Source organism: Anguilla rostrata, chromosome 2 (genome assembly GCF_018555375.3).
Source record: "Anguilla rostrata isolate EN2019 chromosome 2, ASM1855537v3, whole genome shotgun sequence".
Taxonomy (NCBI): Eukaryota; Metazoa; Chordata; class Actinopteri; order Anguilliformes; family Anguillidae; genus Anguilla; species Anguilla rostrata.
Window position 1 is genome coordinate 7,283,109 of NC_057934.1, and position 24,176 is coordinate 7,307,284.

Consider the following 24,176-nt stretch of genomic DNA (forward strand, 5'->3'; position numbering starts at 1 on the left):
AGGAAGGAGGGAGAGAAAAGGCGAGGGAGGAACAGGAGAATAGCAAGAGGGAGAGAGCAAGTGATAAAAGTGAGACATTGTACAAATCACTTTCCTTGGCATTTGTACGAGGCAATAAGGGAAGAGAACTCCCTCCACTCTCAATAAAGACAGCATCACAAAGAGCCATTTACTGCAAAGAGCAAAAACAAACAATAAACACACTTCCCCTGGGGAAACAAACTACCACTGACACGGGGGCGGGGGGGGGAGGGCAGATTGAGAGGAGCAAGAGGGAAGGAGAGAGAGGGAGAGAGAAGGGGAGATTGAGAGGAGGGAGAGAGGAGACGGGAGAGAGGGAAGACACAGAGATCAGAGCCTAAGGGGATGCACGGGGGAGGGGGGGGGGGGGAGTCACCCCCTGTGACACCCCCTGCCTTAAATTATCTTTCCCTTCACACCACGCGTGATCAGGCGCTCCGGGACGTGGGAACAGTGCCGGCATTAAGGCAAGTCAAGACTGAGGCGGCGAGAAGAACAAATAAGAGACTCAGGGTCGCAGTCCAGGATCACACACTCATACCCCCGAGCACAGCCGACTAATCCACAGTGACACCGCAGGATCAGAGAGTCTTTAGAGCACCTGAGCACGCAGTCGACCCCGCCCGCCTGGTTTCCTGGCTCTGGGCCTGAACACGTTCATTAAGGGCCTGAACACTTTCATTAAGGGCCTGAACACGTTCATTAAGGGCCTGAACACGTTCATTAAGGGCCTGAACACTTTCATTAAGGGCCTGAACACTTTCATTAAGGGCCTGAACACGTCATTAAAGGGTCTGAACACGGTCATTAAGAGCCTGAACCGTCATTAAGGGTCTGAACACGGTCATTAAGGGCCTGAACACGTTCATTAAGGGCCTGAACACGTTCATTAAGGGCCTGAACACGTTCATTAAGGGCCTGAACACGTTCATTAAGGGCCTGAACACTTTCATTAAGGGCCTGAACACGTTCATTAAGGGCCTGAACACGTTCATTAAGGCGAAAACAAAATCCAGCCAACGCAGCCACACTAGTTCTCCGGGACCAAAGTTTGGGTCCCCTGCCCCCAGAACATTAGGCAGCCTCAGCAAGCCTTCAAGAGAAGTAGCCCCCAAAGTATCAAACCCCCAAATTCACCAAACCAAAAAGTATGAAGCCCCACAAAGGATCAACCCCAACAAATTAGGCCCCCAAATGTATCAATCCCCCAAAAGCATCAATCCCCCAAAAGCATCAACCCCCAAAGTATGAACCACCCCAACGTATCAAAACTGCAAGCATAATTTGCCGGTTTCTGCGCCTCGTACCCGAGCGAAGAGGAAGACGAAGGTCCCCGTGCCGCCGATCTTGTGCAGGACGCTCTGCAGGCCCAGGGGCTCGGCGGGGCGCAGGGCCCGGAGGAGCTGGGGCTCCAGGGAGCAGCTCTGCGTCTCCTTGGAGCTGAAGGGCCGCTGCGTGGCCACCATCTTGGCCTGGCCCTTCAGCCGGATGATGGGCTCGTAGATGGTGTACTGTCCCGGGCAGCTGGGGGCGTACACCACCGCCAGGCTCTCCTGTGGGGGGGCGGGGGGGGGAGGGGGGCAGAAACAAAAACCATACTCAAAACTCAAAGCCACTTCACGGCTGGAAAGAATCAACAGAACAGAAATACAGACACTCACGATACATAAGACACAAAATAACATCGATAGGCCACACAGAAAGGGTGGTGTTTTAAGCACTGAGCTGGGTTCATTTAAAACACTGATTGCATTGGGGAGTCTCTGGTGTGTTTTTAGGGCATTCCAAAGCGGAGAAACTGCCCTAGAGGAGCCCCATCACCAGAGAGGGGTGAAGCTGGGGGAGATGGATGGGCAGGTCACCCAGGGACGTGATTTTTTCTCCTGATTAATCATAATACCGATTTTCAGCCTGAATGTCCATGGAGCCACTGGTATTCAAGCAAGCAATCATAGGTTCTCCACCAACCTCAGCGTCTGAGATGTCCGTATTATAGTGTACAAGAGGCCTTGAGAAGAATATGTGCGGATTCGTTAGCCAGACAAAGGGCTTAAATCAAGCACTTCAAAAGCTAAAGACCAGCACTGAAGACCAGCGCACACTACCGCCCTCCAGGACCGCAGTTTAGAAATCCCCACAGAAGCAAGTGATTGGTCAGAGCTCATTATTTCATTCTGTAATTACAAGGCTATTTTAAACCACTTTTAACGCCAATTGTTTTTCCTCACTTCACACGTCCAAGGATAGAGGCCTGTCGTGTGGCTGCAGTGAACACCTCCGTGGACTGGAGGAGGTGGGGGGGAGGGGGGATAGGAGCGGGGTGGGGGGGAAGGGGAGCGGGGTGGGCAGGGCGCGACTTTTGGGCGTACTCACGATTAGCGGGCTGGTGTCCACCTCCTTGTTCTTCATCAGGAGGTGGCGGACCTGCTCGCACTGCAGGCCGTCCCGTGTGACGTACTTGGAGAACTTTTCCTTGGGCTTGCCGTACTTGCAGGGCATGATGGAGGTGAAGTCGGGGCCGCTGGCGTACAGGTAGAAGGCCTCCTCTGAGCCCACTCTGGACCCTGGGGGAGACACACGTGCACATACACACACACACACACGCAGATACACACACGCACACACACACAGACACAGACAGACAGAGACAGACAGACAGACAGACAGACACACACACACACACAGACACACACATATACACGCACGCAAGCACACACAAACACACACACACACATATACATGCGCGCACACACACACACACACACCCATTTATACTTAGTTACTTGATTCTTCACTGTCAGACTCTAGCCCTGGGGGAAGAGCTACAGTGTCTGCACATTCTGTGACATCGTTAAAATCAACAGACAAACAGGCATCAGAAACAAGGCCCGTGTGGACTTTTTAGCCAATCAGTGAAGCCCTTAAAAAGTAGCTAGCGTGGACCCCCTCCAGTTCGACTTGCTAGAGGATTGCGTCTGATTTGATACTGAAGACATAAAGGGTAGTTTTTGGGTTGGGGGGTGGAGGAGGGGGGGGGGGTGTACCATTGAAAAGCAGCAGGCTGCCGATGTCCCAGCGACCCCCCAGCCTCGCCAGGTCCTCCGCCGTGTGGGCGTGATGTCCCAGCATGCACAGGGTCTTGTTGCTGTCAGATGAGAGGCTGGACCTCCTGGGGAGCGTGTAGTCCAGGGAGACCTCGCACCTCCTGAAGGGAGGGATGGGAGGGGGTGGGGGGGAGGGAGCAGGAAGGAGGGAGGGTGTTTCATCATCTCAAAGCGGTTCCGTTGCTCAAAGACACAATGGCAGCGCTGCAGCTGGGAATTAAACCAGCCGAGCCGAGCCATTACACTGTCGCCCGAAATAAAGCTTCCTCTAGCAAATAATAAGACAGAGAAATATTTGCGAGGCTGTGTTACAGATGCCAGCAGTAATTCTGAGACATCGTGCAACACCAAGCTGAAAGGGTCTCATTCTCTCCATCCTCTCTTGCCGTCGCTCCTTCTATCCATTCCTTCCTCCCAACCGCTCTCTCCGACTATCTATTCCTTTATCTCTCTCCATCTCTCTATTGCTTTATCTCTCTCATCCCTTTCTCCCAGCCACTCTGATGTGCTATCTGACTAGCTGACTCTATTCCTTTATCTCTCTCTCTGACCATTTATCTCTCTCTCTCCATCTTGCGTTCTCTCTCTATCAGAGTCTCTCTATTGCTTTATCTCTCTCTCTCTCTCTCCCTCCCATTTGTCTGTGTCTGTCTGTCTGTCTGTGTCTGTCTGTCTGTCTGTCTGTCTGTCTGTCTGTCTGTCTGTCTGTCTGTCTGTCTGTCTGCTGTCTGCTGTCTGTCTGTCTGTCTGTCTGCCATGAGCCAAAAAGCAAGGGGAAAAAAATACACCGCATGCTATAAATGCAGATATTCCAAGCTCTCCCTCTCTCTGATTGGTGGGATGGCGGCCTCACCTCACGCCGCACACCCAGAGCGCCAGCGTCCCCTGGACGTGCTTCTTCCCCTCGGCATGCTGGGAGTAGGTGAAGGCCAGGTGCTGCCACCTGTCCGGCTCCAGCAGGCCCTTCGGAGACTCCACCTGCGCCAGGAGCCCCGCCCTCATCTCGTCGTTAGGGTCGATGCACATCCTGCCGACGGGGCGACCAATCAGAACACGGCATCGGGGGGGGGAAAGGAAAAAAAAACTGGCCCGGGAAGGGCAAAGCAACAGCAACTACAACAGAGAACAGGAGCTGCGCTTCTGAGATTCACAGCTGGCCGGGCTCGGGTGGGGGGGGCGGGGCATTTCCGTTCAAATTCAGTTCCTTACATTTCACGCTAAATGTGTTTAGCGGACGTCCTCTCGTCCGGATCGGCTTACGAGGACGCAGAACATGAGCGCGTTCGCATGGGCAACATCAGCAGCGGTGATACTGACCAGGCTAACGGCACTCTTAGGCCAGAGAACTGATCGAATTTAAGTTCTCTTTAATTTCGGGTCATTTCCTGAACTAAAATAGACGCAAATCCCCCAAACACTATTGGCTTGTACAGCATTCTGCCGCAGGTATGGTGTGTTCTAAATGGCTTTGGGCGGGTCTAATGTCCTATAAAAGTATGGTTTTGGGCTGGTCTAATGAGCTCTAAGGTATGGTTTTGGGCCGGGATGGGTTTGGGCTGGTATGGGTATGGGTATGGGCTGGTTATGGTTTTGGGCTGGAATGGGGTTTGGGCTGGTATGCCTTTGGTCTGGTTATGGTTATGGGCTGGTCATGATTTTGGGCTGGTACCTGAAGGTGAAGGTGCCGGTGCTCAGGTCGGCCCACACCTGGAGCATCAGGGCCTTGGAGCCCATGGAGACCACGTGGAGATACCCCTCCTCCACCAGGGGGTCCCCCGAACCAGCCGGGGGCAGGCTGTCCAATCCCGAATGCTTCCCTCCCTCTGCAATGCAAAATGGGACAAGCTGAGCACCCAAATCTTTTAACCTCAATACTTCTGATCTTAGACAGAACATATCCGTTAACCCAAGGCTGCCCAACCTCCAAGATTTTAACCAAATCGCAAAGATCTGATCGTAACTTGTGTGTGCGTTTAGTATAGAGAGGGAGATAGATAGAGAAAGAGAAGGAAACAGTGAGAGAGAGAGAGAGAGAGACTGGTTGTCCTAAAGCTCAGTATAAACATCCTACCCTAAGAGTGTTGAGTAAAGGAGGGTGCAGTACCTAAACTGTCCACACTGCTGTCCCGGAGCACTCCGGCCCTCCTCCTGAGCCTCCTGCCCTTCTCTGCGAGCCCCTCGTCATCTGCCCCGCCCCGGGGCCGCATCCAGAGCGAGGTGCTGAACCCGTCGGCCATGTGGGGCCAGCAGTTCTGCCCCACCAGGGGCAGGTGGATGGGGGCCACGTGCCAGGGCGAGGTCAGCAGGTGTGGGGGGGTCTCTCCCCCCTCGCCCGGGGACAGCTTCCCCCCTCTCCGACCCTGCCCCGCGGCCCTGCCGCCCCCCGCCCCGCTTGGCCTGGGACCCGGGGAGAGCGAGGAGGAGCCGCCGCCACCGCCGGGGCTGGGGGCGCCCCCTGGAGGACACAGGGGGAAGGACAGGAAGTGCAGCGGCTCCATGTCCATGTTGGCCTCCACGATGCGCAGCAACCCATTCAGGAGGATCTCCTGTGGGCGGGGAAAAGACGGAGGGGGCGGGGTTAGAACAACAGGGTGGGGCTACATTACCAACACTCTAAGATCAGTACTCACACTCCAAGAATGACAGTTGGTCAGGTGTACAGAGATCAAAGGGCCATTTCAACTCAATGATCAAGGATTCACTACATTACCTTGCATTATTCATTTGCTTATACAGAGACTTAAAGCATAACTGTTTTTATGCACTACCCATTTACACAGCGGGATACTTGCTGAAGCTGTTATCTTGCCCAAGGGTACAATGGCAGTGCCCCACTTCAAAATCAAACCTGGAGCTTCTGAGTTACGAGCCCTTAACCATTAAAATAAACGGTTGTCGGTGGTTCTCAAAAAACGGCACTAATTGCATTCAGAAACCACGGAGTGAAAACCGAGCGCAGCTATAGATTTGATGTTTGACGAGGATGTCAGGTTCTCGTTTTCACACGTTCAGTGGGCTTTGTGAAGTAGCACTTACGTCGGGAGTGAAAACGAGCCATTTCTTGCAAGAAAACAACTGACACATTAATGCATAAAGAATCAGTCTGCTGGCACGGTGAAAATTTCGACACCGATCGACAGTGTGAGTGATAAAAAGGAGAAGCTGTTTGAAGCTGAGGACTACATTTAACAAGCTCAAATCTACATCTCCCACAATACCTTGGGTGAATTATTTTTGCAGAGGTGATATCACAGAATAATCGGGAATGAAAAGATATTTGCCCTGTCTGAAAGCTAAATGACTATTTGTAAAAACCAGAGACAACCCTAAACATATAAACATTCCAGCTATGAATATTTACGCTTCGACTGTGACGGATTAACCGTTCTATGAAATAAGAGTTTGCAGTGCTACTGCTAAATTAATCAATTTCTAAAACTGACTTCCTTATCCATCACGTACAATCCATCTGAACACATAGATACGTCTTCCTAGGGCACAACGGCAGTGCCCCATCACGAGAATTGAACCTGCAACCTTCTCAGTGACAAGTCCAGTTCCCTAACCACTAACCATACTGCCATTCAGGACTTGTCCCATAATCCCTTGGGGGAAATTCCTTGCGTACGGAACGGTAACTTGATGTCAGGGCTTCATTAAGAATGGCGGCTGATCACATTCTGCCTGACACTTAACGCGGTAACAGCCCTGCGGACACCGCAGCAGTGTTAGCCCCCAGCGTTCCGTAGCGGGTCTGCGTTTGTGTCTGTGGAAAGGGAAGAGCTGCTTAGTCAGCCGCTGGGCGCTGGCCACGCTACGCGCGCCACGGCGACGGCCGCCAAGTGTCCTCCCGGGGCCTTAATTAACACCGCCGTGCGGAGAACGCGGCGGGAAAATATGCCGCGGCCCGGGGAGCAGGGCTCCCGCTCAAATCAGCATATTCCCCAGCACTCTGAGGAAATCTCAGGAATAAATGCAGGATTTCTAAGGATCTGAAGGAAAAATGAAGAGTTCCCGCCAATTCATCGATTTCTCTCAGAGGAAGAGAAAGACAGAGAGGCACAGAGCAAGCGCTGCAATATCTGGAACAGGAAGAGCTTCTTAATTTCCCAACACACAACAGATTCCAATGAGGGGTAACTGGGTGGAGGCCCACTGAAGCGCCTAATTTAAGGCATAAAGCATATTAATCTAATTACTATGACAACTGGACAGGCCTTGCCCAGGTTTACACGCTGCAGTAACACCAGATGTGGGCGGAGCTACTCACCGTGGGCGGGGCCTTCTCCAGGAACAGCCGGACGAGCAGGGCCAGCTCCTCCGCAGTGATGCGTACGCTCACCATGGCAACCAGCAGCTCCACCAGCACGGCCTGGCATTCTGTGAGGAGGGACACACGGACAAGTCTAGTCCCACAAACCGACACACAGCCACACTGACACACTGATGCACAAGACCCACAGTCGTGGTGGGCACTCTCGCAACGACACCTTCATAGTCACTCAGTACTTAATTAACCAATCACAGCAGCCGATTAGACAGGTATCCCACATCACGACTGGTTTCTTAAGCCTTAAGTGTTTGCTGATTGTAAGGAGAACAAATTGGTGCACCCCCTGACCCCCGCCCCCCCACCCCCCCCAACATGACTGAAAATGAACTGACCTTCAGAGGGGGAGTCTGTCTGGCTCAGGATGGACTGAAAGCCCCCCAAAATGGTCTTCACAGCACCCTGCAGGAGCACAGACATGAGTCGTATTCAGAGGGAGATGGGGAGTGAAAATAAAGGGACGGGGAAGGGAGGAGTGTCCCACCTGCACACGCTCACAGGAAGGTGGATCACCTGTACATGGAGCAGCGCGTACTGCAGGTAGGTCACCTGTACATGGAGCAGTGCATACTGCAGGTAGGCCACCTATCCATAGAGCAGCATGTACTGCAGGTAGGTCACCTGTACATAGAGCAGCATGTACTGCAGGTAGGTCCCCTGTACATAGATCAGCACGTACTGCAGGTAGGTCCCCTGCCCATAGAGTACTGCAGGTAGCTCACCTGACCATAGAGCAGTACATACTGCAGGTAGCTCACCTGACCATAGAGCAGTACATACTGCAGGTAGCTCACCTGTCCGTAGAGCAGCGTATACTGCAGGTATATCACCTGTACATACAGCAGTGTGTATTGCAGGTAGCTCACCTGACCATAGAGCAGTACATACTGCAGGTAGCTCACCTGACCATAGAGCAGTACATACTGCAGGTAGCTCACCTGTCCGTAGAGCAGCGCAGCGTTGTGGGGGTTGGCCCGGACCGTCTCCAGAAGGCTCCTGAAGACGTGGGTCAGCACCTCGGGCTCCGCCCCCCCGGCAGACAGCAGCTGCAGCTCCATGGCGCAGATTTCCGGGTAGAGGAGCTCCCGGCTTCCAGAACCTTCCGGCCCCGTCCCCAGCGCTCGCTCCGCCGCTGGCCCCGCCTCCGCTCCGGCACCTTCCGCAGGGCAGAGAGAGGCCGAGGGTCAGCGAGGTATGACAGGGCAGACTGAAGAGGTACAGCAGTTTTGGGAGACTTCCACAGGCGAGAGCTCAAGACGGCTCACGGCAAGAGACAAAAACACGACACAAAAAAACACCCCGCAAAAATGGTGAAATTGTCACTGCTGAGCGCCCGTGTTCGTCTCTGTGCTCTAATCCTCGAGAAAACCCATCGCCACGACGACTTCACTGAAAAAAAACTGCTGATGGGCCAGTCGTTCCGCTCGGCCACAAAGCATGCTGGGAATCGTCAGCCCCGGAGCGTTTCCACGAGAAGTGCACGCTCTCGGTTTAAAACGAGAGAAGTAACACGGAAGCGGGATCGATCGGAGAGAGAGAGAGAAGCGATCGCTCGACCCTGCCTGGAGCCGCCGCGGCGTGCTGCTGATGTACTCTGTTGGCATACGCAGTTCGCACCCCGACTTTCACATCCCGCTTCTGCAGGGACACCCCCGTTTCCCCAGCAACCGCGGCGTCGCTGACAGTGGGGTGGACAGGAATCCCCACTGCTGACAGCTGGGCACCGATGCTTCCCTTCGCGATCCCTCTTTCACTCTCTATCGCTCCTTCTCTCTCACCCTCTCTCTCAGACTCTCCCTTTCCCTTTCTGTTTCTCTCTCCTCCCTCTCTCTCTCTCTCTCTCTCTTTCCTCTCCCTTTCTCTTCCTCTCCCTTTCAGTTTCTTTCTCTCCCCTTGCTCTCTCACTCTCTCCCCCCTTCTCTCTCTCTCTAAAGCAGTGGTTGTTGTGAGAGGACCCCCCCCCCCCCTCACCCTCCCGTTCAGTGAGTCACTGTGGAGATCCCTCCTGATTGGTCAGTGCCTGGCGACCGAGGGGCTCTAGATTAGAGCTATAAATATGGCGGGTCCTCGTTCCAGCGTATTGCACACACGCCTAGCGTAAGGGACCCACCGCCCAGAGCTACACCCATCCACAACCCCGCGCCAAATCCAGCCGCTCGATCTCGCAACGAGAGAGTCCAGCGGTCCTGTTCGAACCCAGCGATCTGCGCCCCGGCGGTGGCGTGCAGTGCCGCACGTAACTGGCCAGGCCTGTGAGACTGTCCACTTCCACCCACTTTGGAATCAAACCTGCAACCACCAAATTATAGTGCCGTAAAAACATAAGCGCAAACTACCGGTTGCGGGACTCAAAAACTATTTCTCGCGAGCGGTTACGTGACTGAAGACGGGGGTCAGGACACGTCGGCGAGCTCCGTTGTAACTCCACGTACCCCGCCATCCCGGCGGATTTCCCGCTACAGGAGGGACGGCGGTGTGGTTTCGCGGCGAACGCTCCGCGCCGTCGCGCGTGCTGCATTATTCACCCGGGCCGTAAGGGAAGCTTTGTCTCCGCAGACAACCCCCCGCCTCAGATGGAGGCGATTAGCTGACTCGGGTGAATACAACAGCAACATGACACTGCAGGCACACAATGCCAATAGATTCAATTGCCGTGTTACTTTGCAACAATAACAGAATTATATAATTACAATAGCTTATATTATTATTATTATTATTATTATTATTATTATAAACCTATTGTAATTATCATTCTGTTATTGTTGCAAAGTAACATGGCAATCAAATTTATTGGTATTGTGTGCATGAAGTGTATAAATAATAATCCATAATAATTATAATTACAATTATTGTTATTACTATTATTATATTTCTCCTGTTCAGTTTATTACCAGGCTATCGGTCTGTGCTCTGCATGCTAAGTCAGCGTTCAGGATCTGAAGGATCCGTGGGCCAGACGGTGTTGAACGCGCCTCTCGCGCTCCACCTCGACGCGCTCGCTGTTTTCGCCGCTCTGGTGAACACACTGCAGGCCCGGTCACGCTGTTCTCCGACGGAGAGGCGAATCGCCGAGCGGATGAGTTCACTTAGCGAGCCTCTTCACGCGGCGCTCGGGCTCAAACGCCGCGAACGGCACGCGAACGCTCTCTGTCACGGACAAACGGCGGGATGGAGCCGATACGCTGCGTTTTTATTTAAACCGCCGCAGACTCAGCAAAACTACCGCTGCCGTCCTCAGACAAAACCGCGGCACAGACGCCGTCAGGCAGATCGCTCGGCACAGACGCCGTCAGGCAGATCGCTCGGCACAGACGCTGTCAGGCAGATCGCTCGGCACGCTCAGGCAGATCGCTCGGCAGCCGTCAGGCAGATCGCTCGGCACAGACGCCGTCAGGCAGATCGCTCGGCACAGACGCCGTCAGGCAGATCGCTCGGCACAGACGCTGTCAGGCAGATCGCTCGGCACAGACGCCGTCAGGCAGATCGCTCGGCAGAGACACTAATTTAAAGGGACGGTTCGTTTAACAGAAGAGACGGTGTCACGCACGCACGCTTTCCCTCGCAGTAGAAGCTTCCGGATGCAAGCCTGACACCGCGGTGCGCGGATGTCCGTACGCCGGCATTGCGGAAATAACTTCAATCGGCCTTTCCAAAGGGGGGCATGCTTTCTATTGGTCCATAGGCTGACACCCTGCGACTCTTGTGTGAACCGTCAAGCAAAAACAGGACTTCGAACCCGCAGCCCAAGGTCTGGCCCACTGCTAACTCCACTAACAAAACAGAAGTCTGAAAACTGAGCCAAATAGCCCATAATAACAGCCATCACACCTACACGATCTCAAGGTTACTCACACAAACCAGGGACACTATGAGACTAAAATCATGGGCAGAAAACTATAGTACGCATTTCGAAAGTACAAATCCATTAATCTTGTTTTTTTATCCGACCGTAAAATTTAATTAAAAAACGTGTAGGGAGACCAATGTGAGCTCACAGTGAAAGACTCGTAAGACGTGTGAAGTGAAATTACTGTGGAAAGGTGACTCTCGCTTTAGTCTAGCTGGTGTATTTGCTGAGCTCATCTAAAAACCTTTCAGTGGTTTCCCCTCACACAGAGATAAATGACAATCTGCGAGACTTCGCACACAGCCCACAATGCACCGCTACAATTCTCATTTATACGTTTTTTTTAAATGAATGGTAAATATTTTTTTGCACATGCTGCAAAATCCTTCACACTGGCAGTTGGAGTTCACTGTGGATTATTGCAAATTGTGTTTTCAAACTACATCATTACTCTTTTTTTTATTCTTTTTTATTTTTTTAAGTGGCATAGATCACATGGATGCAATACCAGCAGAATGTTTCAGTAAAAAAAAAAAAGGTTTCAGGACGTTAATCTGCAGTGTACATGCTTTAAAGGCTCAAAAGAACAGTTCAGCTGTGTTATAAACAAAGACATAACCAAGCAGCCAATCAGCAATCGCGCATTCCAGTGAAAGGTCACACGGTGACACCATTGGGTGAAAATAAAACCACAAAAGCAAATCAGACTCTCTGCACTGAAACCGGTCCCTTGACCTCAAAGAGGACTAGAGTCCCACAGTCAAAACGCAGGACGAGGAAGATCATTTTCATTTTGCAGAACAAGGAACGGGATGCATACCATTGTGGGACACAATCCAGGTGGGGTTTGGGGTGGGGGGATGGGGGGCTTTAATAATGTGTGTGAGGTTGTGATCTCATCCAAAAAGCAGGACACCATCTGTCACTGCGGGGACAGAGGAGAAAGGGCGAAAATGCGGAACATGTGGTCACCCCACGTTTGATTCACGTGTCATCAGAACCACGGGCTTTATTTCCTGTCAGGTTTGAGCGACGCACGGAAGGGGAAAGCCGATAATGCAATCAGACTAAAAGCAGAGAGACGCGCGTTCTGCAGCCCGCCCTCCCTCCCTCCCTCTCTCCCCTCTCTCCCCCCTCCCTCCCTCCCCTCCCCTCCCCCCCCCTCCCCCCCCCCCCCCACCCCCCTCCCTCCCTCCCCCCTCCCTCCCCGAGGTGGGATTCTTCATTAGGGGGGCGGGTCGGGGGGGGGGTAGGGAGGGGGGGTGCTTAAGGACCCAATCTGCTGAGCTGAGCAACTGAATCACAGCCAGGCTGAGAGGGCAGTCTCATCAGGATATCACCATCACCAGGGTGTGTGTGTGAGAGAGGGAAAGAGATACAGAGAGAGAGAGAGGGAGAGAAGGACAGAGAGCAAGAGACCAAGAGAGAAGGAAAGAGAGAGAGAATGTGAGAGACAGAGAATGGCACACTACAATAAACACAGCCAACCACAGGAGAGCTAGCGCCTGCAGACAGGTCAGTATGCGAGGGGTGTGAAGCACCAGTAACCTGTGGAGCCCTCTCCACTCTGAGCCCACCCTACCCCGGTTTGGCAAAGCCAATCGTTTACCGTATATGGGCACGGACAGTAATTTAACAAAATACCGCCGCATCAAACCTGCTCATAGCCAATATCCACTTTGGCAAAGGTGGTCTCTTCTTTCTGAAACAGGCACGTTTTTCCATCAACAGTTTCAAGAAGGTACAACATTTTTTTTAAGTATCTGTATGACAACAACTGACACATTTGAACCAGGACCACAAGATCAACAAGATGGGACCCCAACAGAGCAACTCTACAGTCTAGAGCCCTAATGGACACTGTTTCCTTCTGCAGAGCTTTATTCCGTTAACAACTAGCGCTTTTTTCTCCCCTTTGTTCTCTTCACCCATTATCCCAGCATGCACTGCACCACTCAGGAACCCCATCACCCGAATCAATCTCCCTCCATCAAGGAGGGGGGGGGTGGGGGGTGCAATAAAAATGCAACGGCCAGCAAGTGCGCCAACCCGTTTTTATTTATTTTTTTTGTGACACGGCCAGCCCGGTTGCCTGGGAAACGGCCAGCCAGTACAACCCAGAGGCGCAATCGATGCTGACACTCTGCGAAACGAGGGGAGGGAAATCGTGACTCAGGCATCTGAGGGGAGGGCAGCGGGGGGGGTTGGCGGTAAGATTAAAAAAAAAAAGCGCATCAGAGAGATAAGGACTGAGGAGGAGAGAAAAAAAAATATGCACGAATCATGACATTGCTCTGGTCTGAGAGCAAGGGGATGACACTGATTCCAGCTGATTAGAGCGAACAGGAGGCTGAGGACCCACTGTGACAGAGGAGCTGAACCTGACAGCGAGTGTGTGTGTGTGTGTGTGTGTGTGTGTGAGTGAGACAGAGGGAAAGTGCGAGAGAGACAGAGGGAGATCGTCAGAAAGAGAGCGTGAATTGTACACTACAACCAACAACACGCACATGAGCTACCACTGATCAGGAAAGAGCTAAATCTCTCAGATGTACTCTGCCATGCCACGCTGTTCCCTGCAGTACTGCGCTGCTCTGTGCTGTTCTGTGCTGTGCTGTGCCGTGTATGTGCGCTGCTGGTGCTGTGTGCTGTATTGTGCTGTGTGCTGTGTGCTGTGTGCTGTTGTGCATACTGCTGTTGTGCTGTAGCTATCTGTGCTGTGTACGTGCTGTGTCGGTGTATACTGCTGTACTGTGCTGTATGGAGCTATACTGTGCCGTGCTGTACAGTGCTGTGTCGTGCTATACTGCTGTACTGTGCTGTATGGAGCTATACTGTGCCATGCTGTACAGTGCTGTGTCGTGCTATACTGCTGTACTGTGCTGTATGGAGCCATACTGTGCCATGCTGTACAGTGCTGTGTCGTGCTATACTGCTGTACTGTGCTGTATGGAGCCATACTGTGCCATGCTGTACAGTGCTGTGCTGTATTGTGCCGTGCCGTGCCGTACCTTCTTCCCGGTTGGCGGTGCACTCCAGGTTGCTCTCGCTGTCGGCCTCGTACCCCTCCTCCCCCGGCAGCCAGATGACACGCTCTTCCGGATCGTCCGCGTCCTGCGATAGGCTCTCGGGTGCAGGCACCGCCCCCTCGTCTGAATGGAGCTTCTGCTGCGGAGAAAGGTCGAAGGTCACAGGAGCGCACAAGCGGAAAAGGGAGACCAGCCTGGCGATCGCTTCGCCGTCGGGAGGTTCTCTCGGGGCTTTTTCACTCCGCTGCCTTCTCCCGCCGTTCAGCGGCTCTGTACGAGGGGGCGGGGCTGGGGGAGGGGGAGAGGGCGGGGGCTTCTTTACGACGGACGCCTGGGAACAATAACACCCTTCACAAGAACCAAGCAGCGGCAGCAAGACTGCAGCCCTACTGCCACATCCCCCCCCCCAAACCCTCCCCCTCAGGAGGCGTCACCACAGCGGACTTCGCTCGCCACCGCCGAGGGGGGGCTGGATCACAGTCCTAAAAATCGCGCTTCCAGAGAGTCCCCACCTTCATGATTACACCCCTCATCGGTGGTAAAAACACGGTTACGAGCCGCGCACTGTAAAAACGCTTCGTCGCCCGCACTCGTCTCCGTTAAACACGCTCTGTGACGCTCGCCTGCTTTTGTGGAACTTGCCCCTCAAGTGAAGCTAGGGGAGGCTTAAGAGAGACCCGTGCTCACATGAGAGGGCTGAGCCTGTTACACAAACCGCTAATCCGGAGGTGCAAAACAGGGCTTAATCGCGCAGGTATGCTAAGACCAGGGATAAACGCCCGCGCTCGGACAGGTGAGGAGGAGGAAGGAGGAGGAGCGGAGCGTCGCGTATCGTTTCCCAGATCAGGATGAATACTGATTAAGGAGCCCACATAAGCGCTGCATTCCCTGAGGCTCAGCCACAAACGCACACACACACACACGCACGCACACACACGCACACACACGCACACACACGCACACTCCCGGTGTTCGTACCCGGTCGATCCTCTCCTCCGGGGCGTCCGGCCCGGCGCGGGTTTCGGCCAGAGCCACGCGGAGCAGGGAGTCGAAGAGCGGGACGGCCAGGTCAGAGGTCACCACCCCCGAGCGGGACAACTGGTCCCTCACCTCCCCCACGGTCTCATCCACAGACTGCAGCTGCACGGGGAGAGAGGGGACGACAAAAAAAAAAGAAGTGTGTTCAGGTCCCCATAAGGCGGGAAATATGTGACAAAGACCTGACACTCTCACACACTGTGCATCACATTGTCATGAAAATCTCACACTCTGTACACACAGCACACATTACAGGGACCTGCCGCTCCTACACACACCGCGTATTTACAAAACTAACACTTACACACTACATATTACACATACCCCACACTCTCTCACACCGTAACCATATCGCCCAACATTTAGACTCAACACTCATTCACAAAAGCAGCTATAGCCAGTCATTGCGCTTTCATATGTAACGGCTGAGTCAAAGGGTCACCACACTCCATCACACAAACCAGCCATGCAACGGCCCGTCGCAAAAAAAAACTACCCAACTACCCCGGGGAGCAAGCGCATATTCTGAAAACTAAAGATGCGTTTTGAGGAGAGATCTTCAGCTTTTGAGAGTGGTTTTAAGCTTTGGACCAGTTGAAATAGAATAAATAACGCAGCTTGGTGCATTAGCAGCACTATCACAAGCTTGCAGCGAAAACAAAACACAAGGAAGAATAAAAAGGAAGCCATTTTTGAAAAGCTGGTAAACATTGGATAACCTCAACCCCCTTAAAAGTCACATTTGTTTTGTTCTGCGGTTTAAAGGAACCAAGTAAACAGCCACCCGTGTGCGATCAGCAATGTGATTCTTTCTGATTAATAAGGAAATAACACATTTTTCAAACCGAAAACATCACAAACAGTGGCGGAGGAACTTGGGATTGTGATGAGCACACACATATCAAGAGCTATCACTCTCTAACAAAGCTGAGGGGAAGAGAGTGGTTCAGCCAAAAAGAAAAGCGAAATAGAAGCATTCAGCTACTGAAAATGTGTGTTTTGTGGTTAACTTGAAGGGCAGGGGACAAAACAAACAAAAAAACAACCCCAAAGTTACAAAGTGAAGGGTCATTCAACTCAATTCAAGTTTAGTCGTGTAGCGCTTTTCACAAAGGCACTGTCACAAAGACGCTTTACAGTGGTAATACAAAAGAAAATTGGACCAGAAAAAAACTGGACTGAACCACCAAAAAAAACGAGCAACTGAGGTTAAAAAATAAATTTAAAAAACTCCACAATGGGAAGAAATCTCCAGAGGAACCTGGCTATAGGGGGAAGGGGGGAGCCCATCCTCTGCTGGCCGGCCCAGTGAAATAGTTAGGACAGTCAGGGGTACTTAACCCTTTAAAGTACAAGATCTCAAATAAGTTATTAGAATGTTCCTGACTGAACATTCTAATGCTGATGTAACAATCACAAATGGTATCAGAAAGCAATGGAGTTCTAGAACACTGACTTAGAATTTTGAAGAAACATTCCAAAGAATCTACTCTTTAAAGGGTTTTTAATTAGCTGGCAGCTGATGGGCGGTACCTGGAAGGAGAGCTGAGGGTCGACGCTCTGCAGGCTGGAGGCGGAGCTGTGCAGGCAGATTGACAGCAGGGCCTCCAGGAGCCGGATGCTCTGCAGAGGCCACTCCTCCTCCAGCCTCCTGGCCGGGTCTTTTCCCCTGGGCTCCGGAGGGTCTGCCTCGCCCTGGCCCGGCGCCGGATCGAGGCCGGGGGGGTCGTGGTGCGCCGGCCCCGCCGGTCTCCCCTTCGCCTCCCTCTTCTTCTTCCCCTTTCCCTCCTTGGTCTTGGAGGCCAGCATCTGGATGACCATGGCCAGCAGCCGGGAGCAGGCCTCCAGGCCGCCCAGCTTGTGGAACTGCCGCTGGAAGACGGCGCTGGAGAGGTAGATGCCCCGGCAGACGGCCCAGACGTCGGCGGCCCGGCGCACCTGCTCCCGCGAGGGCAGGGCCACGCTGTCGGGCGAGAGGCGGGGCAGCCGCGCTCCCAGCGGCTCGCTGGCCGTGCTGTCGTAGCCCGAGGTGTCCTCCGAGTCGTTGGCCGAGTCGCGGTCCGAGTCCGCCTCCTTGCTCACGCACAGGAAGGCCACGCACAGGAAGAGGTTGATGGCGTTCAGGTGGGCCCCGGCCCCGCCCCTGCCGTGCCCCGCCCCGGATTTGCAGCCCCTCTGCCTCGGGCAGGCCTCCTTCAGGCCCTCGTAGAACTTGCTGAGGCTCTGCGGGCCCTCCCCGGTCCCCCGGGTCCCCGAGTCCAGCTCCGCCTCGGGCTCCTCCCCCTCCGGCCCTTGCTCCGCCCCCAGGCTGAGGATCAGCGTCTCGAACACCTTCAGCGCGGACGAGCGCACCTGGTCCAGGTGCATCAGCTCGGTCACCTGGTTCAGCCCGTTACAGCTGAGGAACAGGTCCCGGATCAGCCTGTGGGAACACAGAGAAACCGCACCACTCACACAACCCGAAACAGCACAGCAATCAATAAACATACCTGCAGAAATTAATAAACACTCCCACCGCAATTAATAAACACTCCCATTGCAATTAATCACACCCACTACAATTAGTAAACACGCCCACAGCAATCAATAAAGACGCCCACTGCAATTAACAACACACACACACACACATACACAAAAATCAATAAACACGCCCGCTGCAATTAACAACACACACACAACAATTAATAAACATGCCCACTGCAATTAATACACACACCCACTGCAATCCTTTACCTTTACATTTAGCAATTCAATGGACGGTCTTTTCCAGAGAGACTGGCATGGCTTGCTTTCATTTTATTAATACAATACATTTATACAGCTGGATATTTACTGCTCTGCTCAGGAGTACAGCAGTAGTGCCCCACTTGGGAATCAGTCCTGCATGCACTCCATTACCAAGCCCAGTTCCCCAACCATTATGCTACACTTCCTCCCTAGGAACAAATTCAACACACAGAACAATGCATTCTAAACACAGACCAATGTCATCTACACACACACACACACATACACCACTGCAATCTATGCACATACCTCTGCAACATATGTACATACCACTGCATTCTACACACAGACCACTGTAATCTACACACACACACCACTGTGATCTATGCACAGACCTCGGCAACGTGCATACCACTTATTGTACACCTACACCACTGTGATCCACACCTAGACCACACCAATGTATATATTGGCCAAATCTGCCTTCGTTAAACACACAGTAGTAGACTACAAGCCAAAGGAATGTCACCTGCAGCATACAGTGAGAATCACCTGACTGGAGCCCTTGAGCTCATAGTAGTAAGCAGATGGCAACGAGCCAGACCTTTCTGCCACCGGGTGAGCGCTTTTGCGCACAATTCTCCGCGAAGTTAGCCAGCTTAGCGCTTGGCTCCCTGACTGAATTTCACCGGCTGCCGCGGCTTTCGATTAACGGCGCACAGAATTACGTTAACCACGGCGTTTGTGGGAGGGAAAGTTGGAATACTATAATCGTAACTCCATAGGCTTTATAAGGCACGCGAGCCCGGAGGCTCCGGGAGAGAAAGACCTTAACGCATTCAAACACAAAACACACATTTTAATCGCATAAAACGCGAGGGCACGCCACGGTCACAGTCGAGCTGGCGGATGCGAAGCATTCACAACGGACAGGCTCGTGAAATGAGCTGCGCTAACAGTGGAGAGCGGGGCACGAGGACTGCTGCCGTTTACGGTGTGAGTGAAATCACGCTACTGGCGCGAGCTTACAAACAGAATCTGAATGCTCAAAATAAAATAACACCAAGTCCCAATAATAGATCAGTCCAAATAAAAGAACACATAATCAAAATAATAGAGTAGTCCAAATAAAAGAATAGGAAGACAAGACTGACAAGGAAAAATAAATGATAAACGACGGTGACAAGACGGTGAAAAGATAAGTTAAAAACAGAAAGCCAGTGTGACACAAGCAGTGTGTCAGTGAACTGATGATGCCTAGAACAAACCCTGTGAGGCACAGAGGACTCTTTTAACGAGATAACAAGGTTTCACGGAGGTGAGTGTAAACGTGACCTAATTCCAGAGCTCCTTCATTCCACCACGCAGCTACACACCACAGCTAGCTACACACCGCAGCCACATACCGCAACCACACACTGCAACTACACACCGAATCTTCACACCTCAACTACACTCATCCCTGCGTCAGCTCTTTCTCCCTTTGGAAAGGGGAAGGAAACCACCTTTGTCTCTGGCAGAAACAACCAGTTTTTTTTATATATTGCCAATATGTTCTAAGAGCACATTCCAGCAATAAGCAGCACACAGAATAGATTTCTCTCCCCTCCCGGAGAGCATATGTTCACACAAACACGCGTGGGCCAAACCAGGACTGAATGTCGTAATGAGACAACATTCCATTTAAAAATCGGTCAGCCCAGAAATAAATAAATTGAATTTCGGGTTATTTATTTAAGTGAAAGATGCTCATAGAACATTAAGGGCATTTTTTTTTCGATCCGTGAATTCAAACGGAACTGACCCCATTCTACCTGACTGTAGCGGAAATCGAAGCAGCCCTCTATGAACAAGCAGACGGGTCTCCTCCTCCTCACAATTAATGGCCTCCGTGTTCACTATCGATCAGGGCCGAGACCAGCCGGCAGTTTAATTATGTAACGGGACCGTGTCGATAGTACCCGCCATAACTCCCGCCATTTCAACGGGTCGTCCTCTAAAGCAATCCCAGCCAATGTTACTGTGAAAAGCCTAATCAATATAATCAGACAGGACTGCGAAAGGATGGAGTTATGCCGGACATAATCACGTTCTGCAAATCAAGGTTTCGGTTTTTTTCAATTCAATTCAGGGAGGGAAGGTGAGGAGAGAAGAGAGGAGACATTTGACCTGCTTCCCTCTTTATGTTAACACTTAAAAGAGACAATTTATTATTAAACATTTAACAAGTAAACTCTAAGAGCAAAAATCAATAGAAACACAAAGAAAAAAAAATCACTAAAAACACAACCAAAAGCCACACACAGAAACATAAAGAGAGGAGAGGAGAGGACAGGAGAGGAGAGCTCACCTGGACTTGAGCAGCGCAGGTAGGGTCTGCAGGTACACCTGCAGCACCTCCACGGGCAGGGCCTGGGCGGGGGGCGGGGCGGAGCCGCCCAGCTCGTGGGCGCAGTGGGCCAGGTCGACGCCCCTCTGCAGGGCAGGCCCGAAGACGTGGGCGTACAGCTGCCACTGCACCGCCGCGTTGCCCCGGACGACCAGCTGGCACACGTGCCCGGCCGTCTGCAGGGCGAGCTGCGGGTCCTCCCCAAACGCCAGCTCCTGGTACGCCCGCAGCGCCTCCCACTTCCACAGGGCGTCGTCCGCCTCCCGGTCGGCCAGCACGCCCTGGGCCGGGCCTCGGCAGGCGGGGCCCAGAGAGGAGGGGGAGGGGGAGGGGGCAGGGCCGGCGACGCCCCCCAGCGCCTCCCTCAGGCCGGGGAGCAGGCTGCCGCTGTCCACGGAGCAGATGTTGCAGGCGGCCTGCCGGGCCCTTTCGGAGAGCTGCCCGCCGCCCAGCTGCTCCAGGACGAGCCGGGACAGGACGGCCAGCACGTGGGCCTGGTAGGGGCGCAGGCCCGGGGCCCGAAACGCGGAGAGCAGGGGCCCCACCACCCAGCGGGGGTCCATGCAGCAGCACACCCCCACCGCCTGCAGGCCCGCCAGGATCTCCAGGGAGGCGGGCCCCCCGGCGGGGAGGCGCTGGAGGAGGCGCAGGCAGCGGTGGCAGCAGGCCGCCAGGCAGCAGCAGCGCTCGGGGTACGGCGTCCCCTCCTCCTCTTCCTCCGCCCCCTCGCCCTCCTCGTCCTCGAAGGGGTTGCGGCGGGAGGCCCGGCGGAAGGCGGAGACGGGCAGGCCCGAGAGGTCGCGGTGGTGGTGCAGGAAGTGGGAGTACTGGCAGCGGCGGTGGCGCCGCCGCGCGCACACCGACTGGTGCAGCTGCTCCGCCTTGGCCTTCTTCACCGCGCTGACGATGCGCACCACCCCGCCCACCAGCGCCCGGGCCCGGTCCCCGGCCTGGGCCTCCACCGCCGTGTCCCGGGGGCCCCCGGGGGCCTCCAGGCCCAGCACGGCCGCCTCCAGCAGCTCCAGCCCGCGGTGGCGGACGAACTCCTGCACCAGCTCCACCGCCTGGCCCAGGAAGAAGGGGTTGGGCGCGGAGGCCTGGAGGCACCCCAGCAGGACCCGCAGGACCCCCTCCAGGAGCTCCGGCAGCAGGAGGGCGCGGTGGAGCCTCCGGGAGAAGGAGAAGTCGTCCCGCACCTCCTGCACGGTCCGTTTGGGCCGCGGGGCGAAGGGGTCGGCCTGCCGCTCCAGGCCGCTGCGGATCTTCAGGGTGGCCCGCAGCAGGTCCGCCAGGTTCTGCCGCAGGTGGTCCGGCAGCGCCTCCCCCTGGCCGACGCCCAGGGACATCAGGTGCAGCACGGAGCGCAGGAGCATCCGCTGGACCAGGGCGACGGGCTCCTCCGTCCAGCCGCGGGCCAGGTCCACGGCCCCGCCCCCGGCCCCGCCCCCCGGCCCGCAGCAGTCCCCGAATTCGGTCAGCATCTCGGTGAGCACGGGCACCACGCCCACGGCCAGCCCCGGGTTGTGGTTGAGCGCCGTGTCGAACTTGCACACCTTCTCCAGCAGGGACAGCAGCACGCGGCAGAGGTCAAAGGGCGAGTTGTCGGAGCGCACCACGGCCGAGAGGGCGGCGGGTTCGCCGGGGGCCTCCGCGTGGGACGAGGAGCCGGGCCCCTGGGGGCCGCCGAAGAGCCGCGGGGGGCGGGGCTGCGGCTCGGCCCTCTCCAGGGCGCTCATGGCGTCGGTGGAGGCGGCGGCGGCGGCGGCGGGCGGCGTGGGTTGGTGGCAGTTGGCCGGGACGTTCGCCGGGCCGTGCGAGCGGCGGTGCTTCGCGCCGGGGCCGCCGGACTTGTCGTCGGAGTTGGCGTCCGAGTCGGAGGTGGAGAGCTGGGACCTGCGCGCATCTCTCACGGAGTAGCGCTGGGCCGCCCGCCGCTGCCGCCGAGCCTTCCAGCTGCCCGAACTACGTTTCCCAGCATCCTGTGCGTCGGAGGCCTCCCTCTCCTGCCCCGGTCTTATGGGAGGCACTCCCCTGCCCTCGCGGATGAAGAAGACGTCGGCGATCAGAGGCAATGTGAAATCTGCCCAAAAAACAAACAGAACACATCAGGACATACACAGCGAAGAGGCTACAGAGGACAGGAATACGGATTGCTGTGCACTGAGACCCACAGAAAACCTTCACTACGATTATACATCCACAAGAGAAATCACTTACTTGTATAATCCGTCATGATTTTTTCCATAAACTTTCTTTTACCCCAATACTAAACAGGCTACTATGTTCAGACGTAATGTGTTTTTCATATAATAATTATCAAATGAACAAAACAAACAGCCTGGATCACAGTGTCCCTGTGCCTTAAAGCTGAGATGTTATTTCATTTATTACGGGCGACCGAAGACAAATTTAGCTACGATAATTAATATTAATTAATGTTTTAATTATGTTTTCCTGACTCTGATCGTTAAGCGTGGTAAACATGCCTCCCCGCTGCTCCCCTCCTGTGGAACACCCTGCCCCAGGTCTGGTAACGCCCGGGGCTGAATCAGCGTTTAAATATGGAAACCAATTACGCAGAAATGTACGATGTTCCCGTCAGGGGGGATTAGTGAGCGCCCACTAAACGGCCCGCGCGAACGCGAGGGTCAGTTACCGCCGCCAGCGACCGAGGGTCGACCGCCAACAGCGACTCATCGCGACCCCGCGACCCCGCGCGAGCGCGCAGAGGGTAAAAATGACAGCTGGGGGAGAGAGAGCTGCTGCAGAAACACGGCAGCGACTGCAGAGGGACAAGCAGGGGCGAAATGGACTGGTAAATGGACTGCATTTATATAGCGCTTTTATCCAAAGCGCTTTACAATTGATGCCTCTCATTCGCCAGAGCAGTTAGGGGTTAGGTGTCTGCTCAAGACTTGACACGCCAGGCGGGTTGAACGACCCTCCGACTGCCAGACAATCGGTCTTACCTCCTGAGCTATGTCGCCCCTATAGGGCGGGTAAAATTCCCCAAAAGCCGTGATCAAGGAACGGCGCTGCGTTAGTCTTTAAGCTCGATCTGCGGCGGCCTGTGACGAGCTGTACAGGAAACGAAAACCGATCGATGCTGTCCTCCAAACACACGCGCCAATTAGCTTCGCTAATTGTCCGAAAAAACTGCAACAGGGTTAATCTTAGGACGTCTCTTGTCACAGGACGAAAAATATATTTTTTTTTTCCGAGAAAATCTATAGGAATAAAGGGTACATGGCGGTGATGACAATGTCCCAACAGAAACAGCACACATGAACACAACAGAACTGAAAGTTCTGACTTCCTCATACTGTTCGTACTGTTTTTAATTCTCAACAAAGCAACATCAAATAAAACCTTCCCACAGGTCAGCTTTGGGTGAGCGAGCTTATACTTACATCGCCCTTCGACTACAGAGATAACCGCACATTATTATCCACGATCAGAACGCGTATAACAGGTATCTTGACAATATTGTGAGAAATGATGTTCATTCATCTGTCTGTAAAGTACAAATAAACGAAGGCCATGAACAAATCAAATCAAATACCAAAAAAAATGTGTATCAAAAATAACTTTTTAAACTATTTTTTAGAGCATTAGCAACGCGCTAACGAGCAGTTTAAATCCACGCCACGCCAGCAATAATGTTCTACGGCCCCTCAGATTTCTGGTGACGGCT

At 53.7% G+C, this 24,176-nt stretch overlaps 1 protein-coding gene across 1 annotated transcript in view; it reads right to left on the reverse strand.

Moving 5' to 3' along the window:
* LOC135249562 (lysosomal-trafficking regulator-like) overlaps window positions 1–24,176 on the reverse strand; it is a 76,242-nt gene that overhangs the window by 18,707 nt on the left and 33,359 nt on the right. The window contains exons 6-18 of the mRNA XM_064325173.1: window positions 20,444–22,562; window positions 16,900–17,788; window positions 15,307–15,468; window positions 14,311–14,467; window positions 8,394–8,611; window positions 7,791–7,857; window positions 7,396–7,505; window positions 5,230–5,671; window positions 4,795–4,948; window positions 3,979–4,152; window positions 3,066–3,226; window positions 2,395–2,585; window positions 1,329–1,574 (exon numbers count right to left, since the gene is read on the reverse strand). Coding sequence (XP_064181243.1) covers window positions 1,329–1,574; window positions 2,395–2,585; window positions 3,066–3,226; window positions 3,979–4,152; window positions 4,795–4,948; window positions 5,230–5,671; window positions 7,396–7,505; window positions 7,791–7,857; window positions 8,394–8,611; window positions 14,311–14,467; window positions 15,307–15,468; window positions 16,900–17,788; window positions 20,444–22,562 — 5,090 coding nt within the window. The remainder of the gene's footprint in view (window positions 1–1,328; window positions 1,575–2,394; window positions 2,586–3,065; window positions 3,227–3,978; window positions 4,153–4,794; window positions 4,949–5,229; window positions 5,672–7,395; window positions 7,506–7,790; window positions 7,858–8,393; window positions 8,612–14,310; window positions 14,468–15,306; window positions 15,469–16,899; window positions 17,789–20,443; window positions 22,563–24,176) is intronic.